This window comes from Papilio xuthus, unplaced genomic scaffold (genome assembly GCF_000836235.2).
Source record: "Papilio xuthus unplaced genomic scaffold, Pxut_1.1 DF828780.1, whole genome shotgun sequence".
Classification (NCBI taxonomy): Eukaryota; Metazoa; Arthropoda; class Insecta; order Lepidoptera; family Papilionidae; genus Papilio; species Papilio xuthus.
This window is the reverse complement of record NW_013529869.1, coordinates 1,234,403-1,251,901: the sequence shown is the minus strand read 5'-3', so window position 1 is coordinate 1,251,901 and position 17,499 is coordinate 1,234,403. Positions and strand designations below refer to the sequence as shown.

General features: G+C 37.8%; 1 protein-coding gene across 1 annotated transcript in view; it reads right to left on the bottom strand.

The window, feature by feature from the left end:
- Nucleotides 1-25: 25 nt before the first annotated feature.
- The window catches only part of Rbfox1 (RNA-binding Fox protein 1), a 50,045-nt gene continuing 32,571 nt past the window's right edge, over nucleotides 26-17,499 (bottom strand). Inside the window, exons 3-13 of the mRNA XM_013326643.1 lie at nucleotides 15,308-15,595; nucleotides 14,082-14,372; nucleotides 13,939-13,992; nucleotides 10,933-11,025; nucleotides 10,019-10,073; nucleotides 9,073-9,093; nucleotides 7,902-8,028; nucleotides 6,574-6,634; nucleotides 5,108-5,274; nucleotides 4,893-4,956; nucleotides 26-4,812 (exon numbers count right to left, since the gene is read on the bottom strand). Of these exons, the coding sequence (XP_013182097.1) occupies nucleotides 4,768-4,812; nucleotides 4,893-4,956; nucleotides 5,108-5,274; nucleotides 6,574-6,634; nucleotides 7,902-8,028; nucleotides 9,073-9,093; nucleotides 10,019-10,073; nucleotides 10,933-11,025; nucleotides 13,939-13,992; nucleotides 14,082-14,372; nucleotides 15,308-15,595 (1,266 nt within the window). The 3' untranslated portion in view covers nucleotides 26-4,767. The remainder of the gene's footprint in view (nucleotides 4,813-4,892; nucleotides 4,957-5,107; nucleotides 5,275-6,573; nucleotides 6,635-7,901; nucleotides 8,029-9,072; nucleotides 9,094-10,018; nucleotides 10,074-10,932; nucleotides 11,026-13,938; nucleotides 13,993-14,081; nucleotides 14,373-15,307; nucleotides 15,596-17,499) is intronic.

The window sequence follows — 17,499 nt, the reverse complement described above, 5'->3', positions numbered from 1 at the left end:
GGGGTTACAGTCATAGAAACGCAAATCAATCCATACTATAATTTATTAATAACGTAAATGAGTACACAATGCCGAAGGCTTAAAATGATTTACTTCGTTCAACATTTTTGTTCGAATAAAAAATATATTTACATTCAATTGAGGAAATCAGCTCTGCAATCTAATATGAAAACCGCCACACGATATAAAATAGAGGATGTTCGTATTTGTCATAGAGTTTATCACAAATCGCATGGAGGAGTTCGCTGTGCACTCGGCTCCGCGCTGGTCACTGCGCCGGCACGACACGACACGACACTAGGCTACACTGCGGCGGCACAACTAACAACAAAACGTGCAATGGACCTCAAACTGTGCTCAACGGAAGACATTCATCATGTAACAAACGTGGCTATGTAGACAAAATCGATCTTCAATTTTAAAAACATTTAATTTTTTTAACATTAAAAGTACAACATACAAATACGGAAATTGAGCATGGTGTATTATAAATACTGGTGGCACTACACTAGCGCCGCGGCGGCGACAGGCGCGCCCTCTGCACTCTGTCCTGTGCCCTCTGCCCGCAGCGCATACCGGACTCCTCTCTGTCTCTGTCGGCAGGAGGCAGCAGGCCGCCTGATAGCAAGTCGATCAACCGGCCATTATGAGATATATATATTTACTGGTCCTGAAAGAGTCCGGTTGACCGGAATGGCTATCGGCACGCAATCCTACTTCCTCATCCACGCAATATATATATATATATATATATATATATTTGTAACAAAAGACTTCAATTGTATATTGATTATTCTTTACAATGAAAGCTTTAAAAATGAGCACACAATTTTGACATTGCTAAACAACAAAGAAATTGCTCTAACAAATGGAAGCAGTTTGGAGGAGGTACTACGGAAGTATAAGGTCAAAGTGCCCATAAATACGTGTGATTACATTTGCAGACATACAGGTGATGTTAAAAATGTGTCATCAGGTATGCGCTGTGTACATCCATTTACGATTAGTTTCAGACATGCCGTAGGGAGTCGTGCAATACACGGAGGGTAACCACTACAGTGTGGGACACAGGCATTAACAACGACCCTGCTAATTAACATATCGAGTATTTGTTTAAACTAACTCAACAGCGTCGACGTGTGCAATTGACGAACAAGTGATACTTAACTCACGCTACGTTAACAATACAGACCCGTGGGTAAAAAATGGCCCATCCGATGAAGAGAGTTACATCTATGTGATATTAATAGATGTAACTTTTTTCGTCAGATGAGTACAAGACAGGCGACACCGCCTTTATATTATATACAGTGGCTTGTGACACAACGTACTGGCAGCCTCGATGTTGCCAGCGCGGCTAGGGATGCACCTCGTATTACTGTCACTTTCTAATGCAATTATACATATTGTCGTCTCTATTTTTTCAAAGATAATGTGCGGGATGACAATATGTGTCAATAAAAATGTCACTACAGTAAAAACTGAAAGTTGTGATTACATTCGAAATAATTTACTATTTCACAGATTATTCACATTTATGATTTCATTGATATTATGATTACGTACTATATAATAAAAATTGAAAATAAATGTTTTTAAAAATAAAAAATAAATAATATAGTTTATATAATAACATACCTACAATTTCTAAGTAACGTGCTGATTAGTTATAAAAATAACGGTTATATACGAGTATTTGATTTCATTGTACAATTTTAGAGTTAACTTTACTATGAGTTTCGATTGACGTGACATTTATATTGAAACATATTACTGTCTCTATTTATTCAATAAGAATGTGCGGGACGAGAGATATGTTGGGAGAGGTGTCCCCAGCTGCGACGGCTGCTTGAGAAATCTTAACTATTATGCGCATTAACTATAACAATTGGTCTATAACCCGATTAGCAAAATTCTTTTATAAAGCCTTGGATCGTATAATTTGTGCACAGCGTAAAGAAACAAGAATAGTATGAAAATTTAATTTAACATCTCATAAAAACCGAGAAACAAATCGTGTTACAAAATACATATCATCCTTAACTTTAATGATTATTATATATTTATAATACATCGATCTTGATGATTTTTTTTTCAAAATCTTATTGTAGCACACTAACCATTTTGTCAGATATGTCATTTAAATTCAGATTTTCTCCAAGTAACAACAGTTTGGCTTAATTTATGAAATTTCTATAAAAACTTAAGTAATGCATTTCACTTTATTTCATTATTTTTTTTACATTTTTATTAAAATCACCTATAAAAACTTTTTAAATAACATAAAAAATAATCGCATATCGATTCAAGATGAGTAATCGAGACGTTTTTTGATACGACGTTTGTTATTAGGCTAAAACATTATAAAACTATACGCCCTCGTATCGCACCTCGCACCAAAACAAAAAGCACAGCACAAACCGCCTTCAAAACGCGTCTCGTTTACCCCTGTCGTAAAATAGATGTTTAAAGTTTGCAAGAAATATATGCATTTGTGACTCGAGTTCCATTACATTACAATACATGTTAAAACTAAAAGACGAATCATCAATCACATGTACTTTACTTTATGTACTTAGGTAGAAAAATTTGCATTACAAAAAAAAACTTAATAAACTAGAAATTACTAAAATTATACATTCACACATGAGTATTTAGCGATAAAGCATAAAAAACATTGTTCGAAGAAGCTGCAACATGACTACTGTTACGTGTATACTATTTGTAACTTAGACCCGCCAGCGTCAGCTACACTAAACGTTACTTGAATAATTCGTAAATCATAAAAATCAGATATATGACACAAGAAAGCTTAAACATAGACCGTACGGTACGACTTACAACAAATACACGAGCTCCGCGTTCCGCCACTATCACATGGAACCTTTACGAGGAAAGCACCCTTCATTAAAAAATATACTTGTGCGAAAGAGACTAGAAATATCTACAAGACGAGAATTGTCATGGATTTGTTGATCTGTATTTGAGTGTAGAGCGTGTGGAGCAAGGCGCCGGCCGCCGAGCCTTTCTCTCGTAATTATTAAAGCTATGGCTACAGGCAACGGCCGGCGAACCTCGCGCCCCAACACTTCCCTTGATATGTCATCAAAACACAAACACGTGCATTGCTTCAAACACCGTATTGTAGCTCCTACGTAAAGGTCTAATATATAGCAGACGACAAATATAAACATACCTTGAATAAACGAAACAAGGCAATGTTTAAAATCATGTACCTAAACTGATAACGTTTATGCCAAAAAAAACGGCGGCTACGTGTGAATCTTTCAGATCTTTTAGTTAAAACATCGTCACGAAACGATTATGGCAAACAAATTATATAGAAAAAGTTTAAAATCTAAATGGATTAAATTAATATTGAGAATAAAAACTTGTATTCCTTAAACGATCTATGTACGACTCATAGACTTTTTAAGTTTTTCCAAGTGAAAGACTATTAAATCTACCGGGAGGAAACGAAACGACGTGCTAATGCTCAGATAATGATGCTCATCAATCGATGGGGACTTTGTGCTTTGGTATAAACGTTGAGCGAATTCATCCACATCACAATACTTTACAACTCTAATGCAAATGTTAGATCTAACTTTACCACGCCTAAAGGGTTGGACCCGTACGCAAATATTGTTCGATAAAGAGTGTCACATAAAACTGTTACATCGGACACCACCGTGTGTGCCAACTCTAATACGAGGAGAAATCTCAATGATATGTAAGAACACTCTTATATACTACATCTAAAGCATTACGACTACGTGTCAGTAAAATTTTATCCTAGCGATCGAGACTCTGAATAAATGGAAAGCGCAATAAACCCTTTGATGTACGGGCAGCTGGCGGTACACGGCTCGGACCGGCACCACAAATATATAGCTATTTATAGCACGCGGAAGTCACAAGTACAGTTCCGAGGTAACTTCTAGACGAGAGCGTCATTCAGTAACAACTGAACAAATGGCACCGCATTACATTCGCACCACGCGACCTGTTACTAACAAACGAACAACACATATTCCAATCATTCGGTTATGGTTAAAATTGCATTTCATTCCTATTCATAGAAAATGATTGTGTAAAAAATAAATGAAACATCATGTTTCAACGATAAACATCCTAATGCCGGATCGGCAAGAAATATATAAATCGTATGAAAATTGATAAAACTTACCGCATTTACAATATTAAAAATTGATTCCACTAAAAAAGTTTCCCGACGATCGTTTCCCGCGTATTGTAGAAGCACAACAATAACATATCCGAATCGGAGGGTATTTATAAGATAAAATGTGATTCACTTCCAATATGTACAACTTCTACATGATATGCAAGTGCAAAGCTCACTAAATATACGTTACTTGTAACATGTTCTATTGTCATGGGCGTGAGGTCGCCCTTACGTTATGTTATGTTAGTAGTAAAATAGTTATTCTTATAAACATCTAAATGAATGCGTTTCAGTTTAGCTGCTCGCACTTGTATATGCATTTAACAATTTTACAATAGAGTATATAACTTAGTGAACTATTACGGTTAGAATTTTAATGACTTTGGTATTGTTGAGTCGGTGAAGCCGCCGATAGAGGACGCGGCGAACGCTACACTATGTTATCCAAGCTTAACACCAGCCGGCTAACACTAACTGACACCTAAAATTATGTTTGTACGTTTACAAAGAGAGTTCATTGTCATGTTACGTAAAGATGACCGAGGTTCCTTATTCGAGTTGTAGATTGTATCTCCTCCCACTTAGTACGGCGCAAACCTGTTGTAGCCGCTTCTGTACATCGCCGTCTGAAAACAGAACAAACGTAATGCTTACAAATTGTTCATCGATTTCATATTAATAATGAAATGTTAACGCATTCCCTTACCCCGTATCCAGTGACCGGCCCGATGCTATGCCCTAAATATGGGTCACCGTATTCTCTGCCGTACCTGCAAATGAAAGTAAAACAAAAATTTAAGAAACTAAGATTACAGGACTACAGGATTACAGGTTTTAAACAATGTAAGATGGTGTTAACAAACTCATGTTATAATATGGGGGTGTAATGTGATAATGAAGTTTAGTAGTTACATGACGTACGTGGCGGCGAGGGGCGTGAGTGCGGGTGCGGGCGCGGCGCTGGCTGCTGCTGCTGCGCGGGCAGCGGCGCCGTAGTTGGCCGCTGCCGCTGCCGCCGCCGCGTGCTGCGCTGTCGTCAGCGGGGACTTCAGCAGAGGCGCTGCCGCCGCCGCCGCCGCTGCCGCTGCCTGCGCACAAACATCAGTGTTACAGTGACTAACGACTGGCAGGCTCGACCGGTACTACTACGATCACAGACAACGTGGTGACGGAGGCCTCTTCCAATTCTCGTCTCATTTAAATGAGGAAAGAATGGGGAGGCGAAGAATAGAGAAGAGAAGAGAATAGGAAAGGGAAATATACTTTTTTGTATATTCTCTCTATCAAAGTGTATTGAGGCGAACATACTTACTAATATATAACTTATAATGTGAAAATTAAACGAAATTATGAAGTAACCATTGAAATATTGTTTAATTCTTGAAATTATTTTACACACTCAAGATTCACAATATGAGAACAACAATAAGTAAACTTGGAACTATTTTCTAGACTGTATGTCGTAGATTGTAGGTCAATAAAATAAGTGAATTGAGCTGGTTTACCACACCGATACATATACCTAAGAACTCTACCAACAAACAAAACCAAAACGTTGAAGTTGCATTTTCTTACCGAGCAGTGCTATTGGGATCGGCTGGTTTCATGTAGTTACGATGAATCAATGCATACCATAGCAAGATTATGTTTACATAACTTCACATTTTACGTATTCTATAGAAATTTCTTTAGTCGAAATACAAAGCGATTGTACACACAAACGTAAACTAATATACAAAATAAAAATTCTGCATTGCGTGTAATTAATAAAAAATCATGCAGCGTTCTTCTCACGGCTCCTGTTTACCCGTTAATGATTTCCTGCCGCAAGTTAACTTAACATGGTGAAATTCTCGACAGTCATGCAATATACACTAAATATGGAGATGGCACAAACTACTGGGATGACTCCTTCACAAGATCTACGACAAAGTTAGTATACAAAGAAAATGATGAGTAGGTGTTTCGAGCTAAAAGTTCTGTTCAGAGCGTGATGACGTAAGATCCGTTCACCACATAGCTAAATCTGCATGAATACAAAGCGGATAGTTTGCCGGCGACTGCCACCTGTCACAAACTGTGCACCTTATGAGGCGGTGTCTTACCGGAGCCAGACGTATAGACCAAGAGCTACCGATTCCCAGCACACACTGCACGACTTTGTCAAACTGAGGACTAGCTTGGTGGACATGATTTTAGTAAGCGATAGTAAACAGATAATAGTCACATATCGAGAGTGAGGGCTAAATGGACGGATTACCTCGACTGCGGGCTTCGCGGCCTGCAACAACACACACGGTCACCTACACTTACTCACAGTCAATATGGTAACATTATAATGAGATACGCGGTGTTAGAGAAGCGAACTGAGATATCTATGTATTTACCTGTAGTCTGTAATTAGAGTCGGCCGTCGCTGCCGCTGCTAAGAAGGGGTCGTAATATACGCTGTAAAACCAAATAATTTGTTAATAGTGTACACAAAAAAAAATAACGTCTTTTTTTCTCTAATTTCTTTGATTTTATGTTTTTGATATTTACATTTTTAAATCGGTTTACAATTGGGTGACTAGGAGCAATAATTATTAGTTGAGAGAGGCCAAAGTTTCCTAACTCCACGACTATTCGCATTTTTTGTTTTAACTATAAAAAGTATTTACGAATTCATTATAAAATTTGTGTCTATTATTATCAACGCTAAAGATATTAAGTTATCAAAAAACATTAAATTTATGTCGGTAATGCTTCTTGATTTCTTTATATAGTCAATGGAATTGTACGTTAAATATTGTTTCATATGAAATGAATATGTCCTAGTGACAAGCGTTACAGAGTATCTACAGCCAGAGTCTACAAATATATTTAATTATATACAACTATAAAATACTATGATGCTTATAATTATTTGGTAGCGAGCGTAGGCCCACGATCGTAATACATGCGGTGCTTGGTGCATAATTAGTACAAATACCTACGGATACTAAGTTATTTCACAGACATATATTAGTGGTACAGCACATTTATTTCTGCTAAATTCATTATAATGTGCATATAAGTTAATCTAATTAGAGAGTAAAAAATGTTAACTCCATACCAGCGGGCTCGAGGGATGGCGGGATAGCAGGATAGCGGGATGGTAGAATTACAGGGTGGAGTACAGAGAGTGGTAGGAAAAAGGTGCACGGCGTCTCCTGTTGAAATTGCGTTAGACTGATTGTTCCACTGTCGTGAATCTCTATCACATTAAAAAAACTTATAGGTTCAAATTTTTCCATTAATCTATTCGCTATTTTCTTGTTGGTACAATTAGTAAACATAACAAACTATATGGTAATTGAAACTCATACTCTTTTAACCAAAACTCAAATTGTTTCGGTCTAACTACAGTTATCTGGTAGAACCCATTTTGTAGTTCAAGAAAAGTATGAAAGAGTAAAATCTAAAAATGTATAAAATGTTGTTAATGACTATAAATCATCCATTTGACCATAGATATTGAGAAATAATAAAAGTAATCTGGGTGTAACACAAACTCCAAGTTTAAAACGAGGGAAGAACCTTTAGTCAATTAATGTATCATCTGAAAACTGTAAATCGAATGTATAATTGCGACAGGAAGGACAGGTGTAGGTGTAGGGACTGGGATGTGGGGGTGTGAGGTGATGGGGCGTGGAGCGTGGGGTGCGGTGTGCGCTCGCAGCGGGCGCGTACTCACGGCGCGTACGCGTGCAGCTGGGCGTGCGCGGCGGCGGCGGCGGACGAGGGGTGCGCGGCGGGCGCGGGGGGCGAGGCGTAGGCGCGCGGCAGCATGTGCGCGAGGGCGTGCACGGCGCGCGGCGCGGCTACATGCAACACACGGAGCATGCGTTTGGGACGGGGGTGGGGCACATTACCTGCGTCGCTGCGCGGCACGCGGGGCCAGCACGAGCGGCGGCGCGGGCGTGGCGGCCGGCGCCGCGCCCAGCCACGGCCACGTCACGCCGGACACCCGCAGCCCTGCGCACACAGCGCGCCCTCAGACACACGCACGCGGACACGTCGCCGCGCTCGAGTACCTCGCGCACCACCACGATACGAGTACCACACAACGACACACGCTATCGACAATCTAACTATCGACATGCTTCGTATCTTCTCATCCTTCACTACTCTAAACATCCCCATTTTGTTTGTTGCAAGAGACGTGAAGTTAAAATACAATTTTTTACACGCAATTGCAAACTTACTTTAGGTACTTTTCATGGACAACATTAATCATAAAATGTTTAGGTATTTTTTCATTCATTTCAATAACCATAGAAAATTTTAAAAATTCCAAGCAACAGTATTTTATTTGTTGAAGTTTGCTTAATTTACGGGGATCTACTAATCTGAAATATGCCTGCGAGATGTAACATTACTCCTACTTCCCTGGTGTAACGTGAATCGTATGACAACAACTTCCAAAGAAATAACACTGACATCAATCTATGTTACTATAAGTACTATTAGCTAAAATGCATATCAATTTACGTGACTAGAATAGTACATAATATTATTCACAACGAGTGTCCAGTATAACAAGGCCATGCCACATTACAGCACGAATGGAAATCACAAATATTAAATAGTCGGATGCTCACCACCGTGCGGACGATTAAATACATTCCTACTTTCTGCTCTAAAGAAGCATGGCCGTTAGGGTAATTTACAATGCCTTACGATCAATCCGTGACACATCAACTTCTCATCGAGCAAAAGAAACTAATAAACCATATACATAGTGTAAAGTCCCACCACATTATTAAGGAAAGTTCCATGCTCGAATGAATGTTATGTAATTAATGTAAACGCATAAGCTTTCAATAGTATTTGGAGTTACAAGGAATTGAAATAATGTTCCTCACCTTCCGGCCATTGCACGCACACTGAAACAAAATCAAATTAATATATTAGAATGGGGGACAAGTATTCATTACATATAACTAGACTAGCACAAAGAAGACAGGCCTAGAAGTCATTCTCCGCTACGGAATTGAAATATTGACAGTGCAAGGTAGAAGTTGCATTCCTTCTAGCGAACGTCAAGATAGAATTCTTTTGTAGACAAAGTGGTATGATAACGTAGCAAGCTGTCTAAATTTGGTGTTATCCGAAAGTGTTATAATCAGGCAAGAGATGCCGGAGACAGCCATCACAAATCACATTTAATGAGCATATTAAACAAATATTTTGATATAAAAGAAACATTTCTTGGGATTATCTATGTATGTAGCAAAAACAGCGTAACATGCATTAGGCATGCCGGCGACAGAATTCATTACAACATTTATAAACTAATATAAATATAATAATACGTATTTTTTTATAAATGAAACAGACTCAGCAAATAAACTGGCCGAAAAAATAAAGAACGCATTCGTCTGGTCGTTTAATTCATCAATGGAAATCAAAATGATTTGCCAATCATTTAAAATGTTCAAGATGGCGGCGGCAACGCTCGGCTCAGACTTAGACTGTCTCCGGCGATGACAGTGGACTCGTTCTCTAAATAGCATTCACCTACTTGCATTCCGACAAAGTATCTAGCCAACATGTAACAAGTGAAAACATTAACATGGACAACACCGAGTTTTAGTATGGCAGCTCTCTCACCCAAAGTGGGAACTGATCCATTTCTAGCCAGTATAACTGGATGGATTAAAAGAGAAAAATCGCATGATGCATTATATTACATAAAACAGATTATTAAACATGTTAAAACATTTCATCATTTTAATTTAAATGTATACGTGATATTTAAAGTTCGATTGAATCAATACATTATTATTAGGATTTTTAGCAGGGACTTACCGTTAGGGACCGCCGGTGGTTTCTTAGTTTGTACCCTCGCAGTTGCATTATTAACCTGATTAGGAATTAAGCAATATGTCAGATAATATCAATGCTAACAAAGCTGTTAGAAATGTTAAATTTGATTTTATAATTGAAAAAAAAAAGATAATTTAAATGAAAAAGAATGATTCTAGCAATTAAATTTATTTGCTCAATAAGAAAGGTACTGCTATGATGCCGGACTGGTCCTGGGTCGAAAACTTATACATAATTATGTAATAGATTTAGAAGTGGATGTGTACCATGTTTGAACACTACAGAAAGTTTGAATGTGTTTGAATAGATATGAGGAGTATTATATTTTATAGAGAATTTATCAATCTATATCAAATGGTGTATATTAAATAACTCAAGACTACTTCGTTGTCTCTATGCAAATTTTTCACTTTGATTTAAATTGCAGTCATTTTTTCTCGTATAATTTTCAGTAATTACGAATTAACATTCAAACAATAATGAATAATTTCTTAGCTTCATATGTAAAAATTGACAGACATCAAAACGTTAAACAAATAATAAACTTAAAAGTGCATTGGCTGTCTTACCTCGTCGGTATGAGACGGTACGGTTCGTTCTACATTGTTCTGTGAGACAGTCTCTCAATCAATCGGCATTTTAAATGACCGTCTAGAGAGTAAAGGGATAATAAAATAAATAAGGTTTGTTTGTGGATTAGATGAGGGGCGGGGCGGCATACTTATAGTGCTAAATGCGGCCGGCGCGGCCTGGGCGGCGGGCGCGCGCACTAGCATGTTGACTAGCAGTAACTACTGAGCAGAGGGCGCGGAGGGTTGCGGTGGGCGTGGGCGTGGGCGTGGGCGGGATGTTAAAGTTACATAGTGCTACGGATGGTATCATTGAATCATGCAGACCTCTATCTTTCTGCCCTCAACCACGGTGCCGTGAAGACGCTCTCGTGCTCGCTCCGCATCACCACTATTTGCGAATGTTACAAAACCGAATCCCTGCATGCAAGACAGACAAAACATGCATTAAAAACAGCGTCGCTCAAAAAACAACGTGCAACAAAAATTAACATTTATGCATTGCATATTCTTTATTTAATAAACATGGTTGTGAGATATCGACAGGATTTTCGTTTCGGTTACGTTGCCGGTTTGAGCGTACTCTAGCTGAATGACGGGGGACACAGAAGCGGCGCCACATCGGCCAGCGGTCAGCTAATGTCATTTAATATCTCTTATTGGATCTAGCGCTCGGTACTATCGGAAATTTCATTACGACAAAAACCTATGTGAAGGAATTCTTTTGAAACTAATTCGATGGACACTACTTCAATCAATCAAAATATCTATCTGTTTCTGTATGGGATGTTAGCTGCAATTTGTTCTCTAAAAGTCATCGGACATGCAGTTAACTCAAATAAACAGTTTTCAACTAAGAGAATGGTTCACCAACAAAAAATCTTCATAAGATACAGCATGTACAAAATACTGTGGATATGTATTGATGGATCGTATGTTTATGTCGATAATGAACTGTCATCATAGCGTCTGATTTCGATAGCTACCATCAACCTAGAGGTTTTGAAAAAAATATTGTGCAAAAACTGTACAGTGCCAAAACACAAAAAATAAATTTGATTCAAAGCAATATATGCCATTCTATAGTCAATGTATTCATTAACTCTTTAGCATCTCGTATTGAGGTTGTAAATATTATTTTCTTATGCATTGAATATAATTTTCCCAAAATTATCAAGTTTGTTTCTTATCGTGCATAAGGTAAAATAAACTACTGTTATAACATGGTGATAACCCATAGATACAAAAAGCAGCTAGCACAGCACACAATACAGTGGAAGAGACGAGTCGTGAAAGTGGCAAACGAGTTGCTGATTGTACGAAACGCTTACATTTATTTAAAGCATGACAGCTCTATTATCACAATTACCATTCTGGGTGCACATATTTTATCAATAAAATGTAAAAATAACAATAAATTGGGCAGAGAGAAAGAGAGAGGAGACCGTGTGACGATCGTAATCAAAATGTAAGCTTCATGTGTAAAGGCGACGTCGTCGAAGTAAAGTTGCCCGATCGCGACTGTTATCAACTACTCGTATTGGAAACATCGCTCTAGCGGACGGGGAAGACACTAATGCCATTCTCCAGAATAAGCCAAACTAAGTGATGCACCAAAATTACTTCTATAGAATATTTAAGATACGTTATCATTTTATAACACAGAAAAGTAATTAGGGTCAGCGAAGTATACATGCCCAAATACTAATGAAACATTGTGTCCCCTTGTTAGGAAGCGCATGACTGAGAAATCTAGGATTACAACAAAATAACATTTTCAATCTAATAGAATCAGATTAAAGTATATTTCAGAATGACGCATCACCCAAACTACACACATAGGAAAGTTCAATCTAATCATAAACAAAAAGCCATAGACACGTATAAAATAACGTTCCCTCCTCGTAAATACAACTATGAAGAGCAAGCGGTGCAGTTTGGACGATAGTAAAATATTTATTAGTGATGAATAATAGAGCTGTCCTGAAAATGTGACGTAGAAAATCAGCTGTTATAGTGACGATGCATTTTTTCTCTAATACTGCATATCCCAACGTGAGGCATTGAAGAAAAAAATAATTCCGAGCTATTATATCAAAAGAGTAAATACGTTTCAGACATGAACGGGCATTTACTACTGTGGGATCGGTCACCAAACTGACACAAGGAAAGCAGTAAACACGAAAAAGCGATCAATCCAATCAATTTTTTTTTGAAGTCACTTTCAATCATCTCTTTCTACATTGTTACAACTGTAATGTTCCACATTTTACAGTGAGTTGTTTTTTGAGTATATCAATATATTGTGAAAATTGATTAATGTTGTCCTGGACACTCGTACCAATGACACGCTTTTTGTTCCCACAATACATTTACAGAATACTTAAAGAACATTATAAAATCTAATACAGAAAAAACTAAAAGCTTGTCAAAGGTACAAATAACTTAACATAACAGAACAGATCAGTCAAAATCAGATTACATTTTATAATTACTGTTTAATGGAAATATACAATGCAATTAGAAATACTGCACCAAATATTAAATCCAAGAATACGCTATGAGATAGAGTTTGTTTTAACACAAATAAATAATATAAAATTTAGTCTAAGCCCTTTTATATTGAGAGTCATGAAAGCTTATATTAATGAAAGGCATTTTATCTTGAAGAGATAAAGTACATATTTGTAGGGAATTTTATAATTCAGTTTGGGCAAAAGTAATTTTTATTGGCCTTCTTAGCTATTGTTCGTGAAAAATCAACAATTTAACACGCGAAGTTTCTCACTTAATAAAAATATATTTTCCTGGACAATAGCTAAGAAGGTAGTTTGTGAATTACAGGAAAAAAAGTAACAAAGTAATGATTAAAAAATCCAATATTTCTAGATAGATCATTTTATTACATACGAAAATAAAAGACATATTAAATAGCTAAAAACTTTATAAGATGTTTGTATTCAACAACTTTGACAAATAGTTTCGCAGGATATTGATCGATTAATAAGAGTTTGGAGTTAGGGTAAAGGTCTTTAATTCCTATAATTCACAAATATATAGAAGCAATAAACATTTTATATGAAATGGTAATCGGTAGTACTTCGAAAAGTTTTAATTTTTTAATAATAACATAATTAATAAGTTTTATCATGTAGGCTTACGGCTAATGTCCGTTTATTATAATGTCATAAAAGTAGTTTATTGCTTCATAAGACGCGCGGTCTTATAATAAAAATCGCCAAAGTGGCCACAATGAAATCCACGTTAATGTCATGGATTTCAGGGCCACTTCATATAGACTAGAGGAGGAGGCAGACGTAAAACGGTGCTTACCTTCGAGCCGCGTTCGTTGAAGATAATTTCTACATCAAGTATCGTGCCATATTGCTGAAATAAAAACATCGGTAGTTAAAGTCGGTATTCAAGCGAAGTGTTGTCATGCAGTGCGCGAAATTATAACAAGAATAAATACGTACGCCGAACATGTTCCTTAGATCAGGGTCTCTGAAGCGGAAGGGTATATTGGAGACGTGCAGGCGCTTGGGCTGCGAGCCCTGGGAGACGGGCACGACGAGCGCCTTGTCGGAGCCGGCAGCTGCAGCGGCGACGGCGGCATTGGCGGCGGTGGTGGCGGCGTGCGCGGCCTGTGCTGCATGAGCGGCGTGCGCCGCGTGCGCGGCTGCTACCTGCTGCGCCGCCGCCTGTTGGGCCACCGCCGCCGCCACGCTCACGGGGGTGCTCTCATCTGTGCCTTCGTTGTCACTTTGCTGTGGATCACGTATGTACACATATTTAAATAATAGAAAATAATATGCTTTTATTTAGTCCTAATAAAAAAGAAGTTACATGAAATTTAATTTATATGTATGTTTAATGTGACTTTCCATTATGTAAAAGAAATGTTATTAATATTTTATCTATTTTTACTATCGATTTATGGTAAATCCTGTTTGCTTTACATATATTAAAAGGTTAATTCAGCGTCTGAGTCACAAGTAAGTTGATTGTTTGTGCACATTGTTGCTAAATTTGTAAAGTTAGGGGCGTGCTTAGATCGAAACCGCGTTAACTGCTAATTTAATATCGTCCCTGAATTAATTAATGTCCTCGCTTTTCTAAAATGTTCCAAAGATAACATTTTATTGTACGTATTCGGACTGTCACCAACATCCTTATAGTTACCGTTACCGAATAGAACGTAATAGGCTCATTCCAGCTCTTTTAATTCATGGACTGGGTTGTTAATTTAAATTTTTAAATTGATACTCTCCAAATACCCGTGAAGTTATAAACTAAAGCATTACTAAAACGTACGCATTTATAACTGTCGAAATCATGAACGTTATGAATAGTAGAAATATTTTTTCTATTTTAAACCACTTAAGTGTTTTAATTTAAGATTGCGTCGTTAGGTTCTGAAGCGGCGTTGGCAGCCGAACCTATTAATATTTTAGATACGCAAAGATTTGAGCCCAACGACAGCCGCTATAAATTAGCGTTGAAGAAATATAAAGTAACAATTAATTTAAATCCCGTTTCAATTTAGGTCAATAATGTCGGATGTTTTTAGTTTATTCCACCAGATAAATCGATAATTAATCTTCAAAAAATAGTGAATGTAAAGTATAATATTACTTTTCACTTCATGTTTTTCATTAATTGAATTCAAATTGTAGCATAGCATAGTTGTAGATGTACTTACTGTGCTGTTATTTTGACTTTCTATAGAATTCTGTGCGTGGGTCTGTGGCGGCGGTTGCGGTGAAAAGTTGGCGGGTGGGAGCGGTGTGGGCGGAGGCTGGCCCTCGCTCTTAACGAGCTGCCCCTGCGCAGGCTGCGGCGGCTGCTGCGAGGGCTGTGAGACTGCAGGCACGCCGGCGGCCAGCTCCGCCTTGCCAGCTAGAGCGTCGCCATTGGCAGCGAACTGCGCCGCCGCCGCCGCCGCGGCCGCCGCGGGGAACGGGTTCCCCATGCCCGTGCCGACCATGTGCTGGAAACATAAGATTGCCTTTTGTATACATATTTTTAACAGTGGTAGAGCTCGTTACAACATCTGTCTCACGATTGATCTGGTTCAACCATTAAAATACTACAACCACACATAAGATAGGCGATAAGTGGAAGTGAGTATGGCGAATACAGGTGGGAGCTTGCTCGTTTATCACCTTATACTATTTAAAAAGAAACAATAAGCAAATTTATTTGGAACAGCGTGCATACTTTAGACCAGACTTGATATTTATTTTTATATTTATTTATAATTTCTCATTATCGTAGCGTCATTATCTTATTGTAACAAACTGACCAATGAAGCGTGCAACACAGATATAATTACTAGTAGACCTAGCGCTTAGATAAGGTCAGAGAAAAGATGGCATGCAAAAAATTTAATAAAAAAAAAAAGTATAATAACAAAAAAGTTTAAACACAAATGCACATAGTGAGTACAAAGCACGTGCAGCATTGGGCAGAATGGTTTGATTATGTAATCTTGCAAAATGTGTTATGTGATTAGAGAGAAGTCTCGTGCCAAGATTAGTCGTTTGCCCGATAGCAAAAGCGGCCGACAAGACGATGTCGACCTGAGCAATTTATAATGTATAAATTTGTCATTGTAATATTTCCCGAGTCGATTTATATACATCAGTAGCTACTTGTATGGGTTTAACTAAAATTCGCTTTAGATAGCAAAGTCCTCTGCGAATACAAACAGACCTTCACGTATCTGATATGTCGCGTTCATGACTGTCGGTGCGCCAGAGATAACAAGAAGGGTCCAATGCGAAGTGGAGGATATGTACGCACATTACAGTAACAAAAATATATAAAATAATAAATTTCTTGTTCGGTTCATACATTTCTCAAACTGGAATATTAAGCGCAGGCGTCTATATGCAAAATTTATAAACACGCAGAAGTTATTTCTATTTGATAAACGTAAATATTTGTTGTAAAGTAATATTATGAAGTGCTGTTTTTCCGAGCAGTGGCACGATCGCAGCCAAATAAATCGCCACGACAACGCCAACATTAATTATTATATTATTAAAATTTAATTGGATGCGCAACACATGCTAGCATTCTGTTTCAGGGCCGAGGCGTATACTAATTTCGTAGTAATAAATACGGGCACTAGCGCCCTGACGTTACTGGGCTGCGCTTCGAAATATTGACATCGTATGTGCGCGGCTCTGCCAAAATTCTCAGCGTGCGCTATAAGTGCTTGGTGTATGTTGTAAACTTTATAAAATTATGATACAGGTATGTTTTATATATACATATCTTCTCTATTTATCTTATTTAAAACCTATTGTGTATATAAAAACACGAGTTGTAAGTATTTTTTGGGTTGCAATTTTTAGTAGTTGTACGATTTTGATAGTGTGCCAACTTCGGACTGTACTATCGAGAAAAACAAGCAGAAGTTGCCCTAAAAAGTCGCAAAAGTAAAAAGGTCTGTTTTTCTGGGAACAATGGAAAGCTAAGCTGTGAATGGGCGCTGCGGAACTAATCTGGCTTTATGAGGATTGCACAAATATTTTGTTGTGCGCTTTTTTGTTTCGTTCGGGATAAGCTCATGTGTGCACGTATATTTATGAATATTTTAAATGTCAAAGGTTCTATTTGGGACTAATTAGAAAAAAAAACAAATGTTAAATCGAAAACTAGGTTCGAATCTGACGAGATTGTACAAAGGTAGAGCGAATGAGTTAAAGACCGGTTGAGTAGCACATCTTGGTATCGACCCATAATAGTATGAATAAACACATTGAATATTTGTGTATGTACAGCCTAACCAAGAATATAAAAATCCTGGCCTGGGGGCACTTCTTTCGGCTTCTCCATTACATCACTTTCTAATGTAAGCAAAGAAATAAGATCCATATTTTCCGC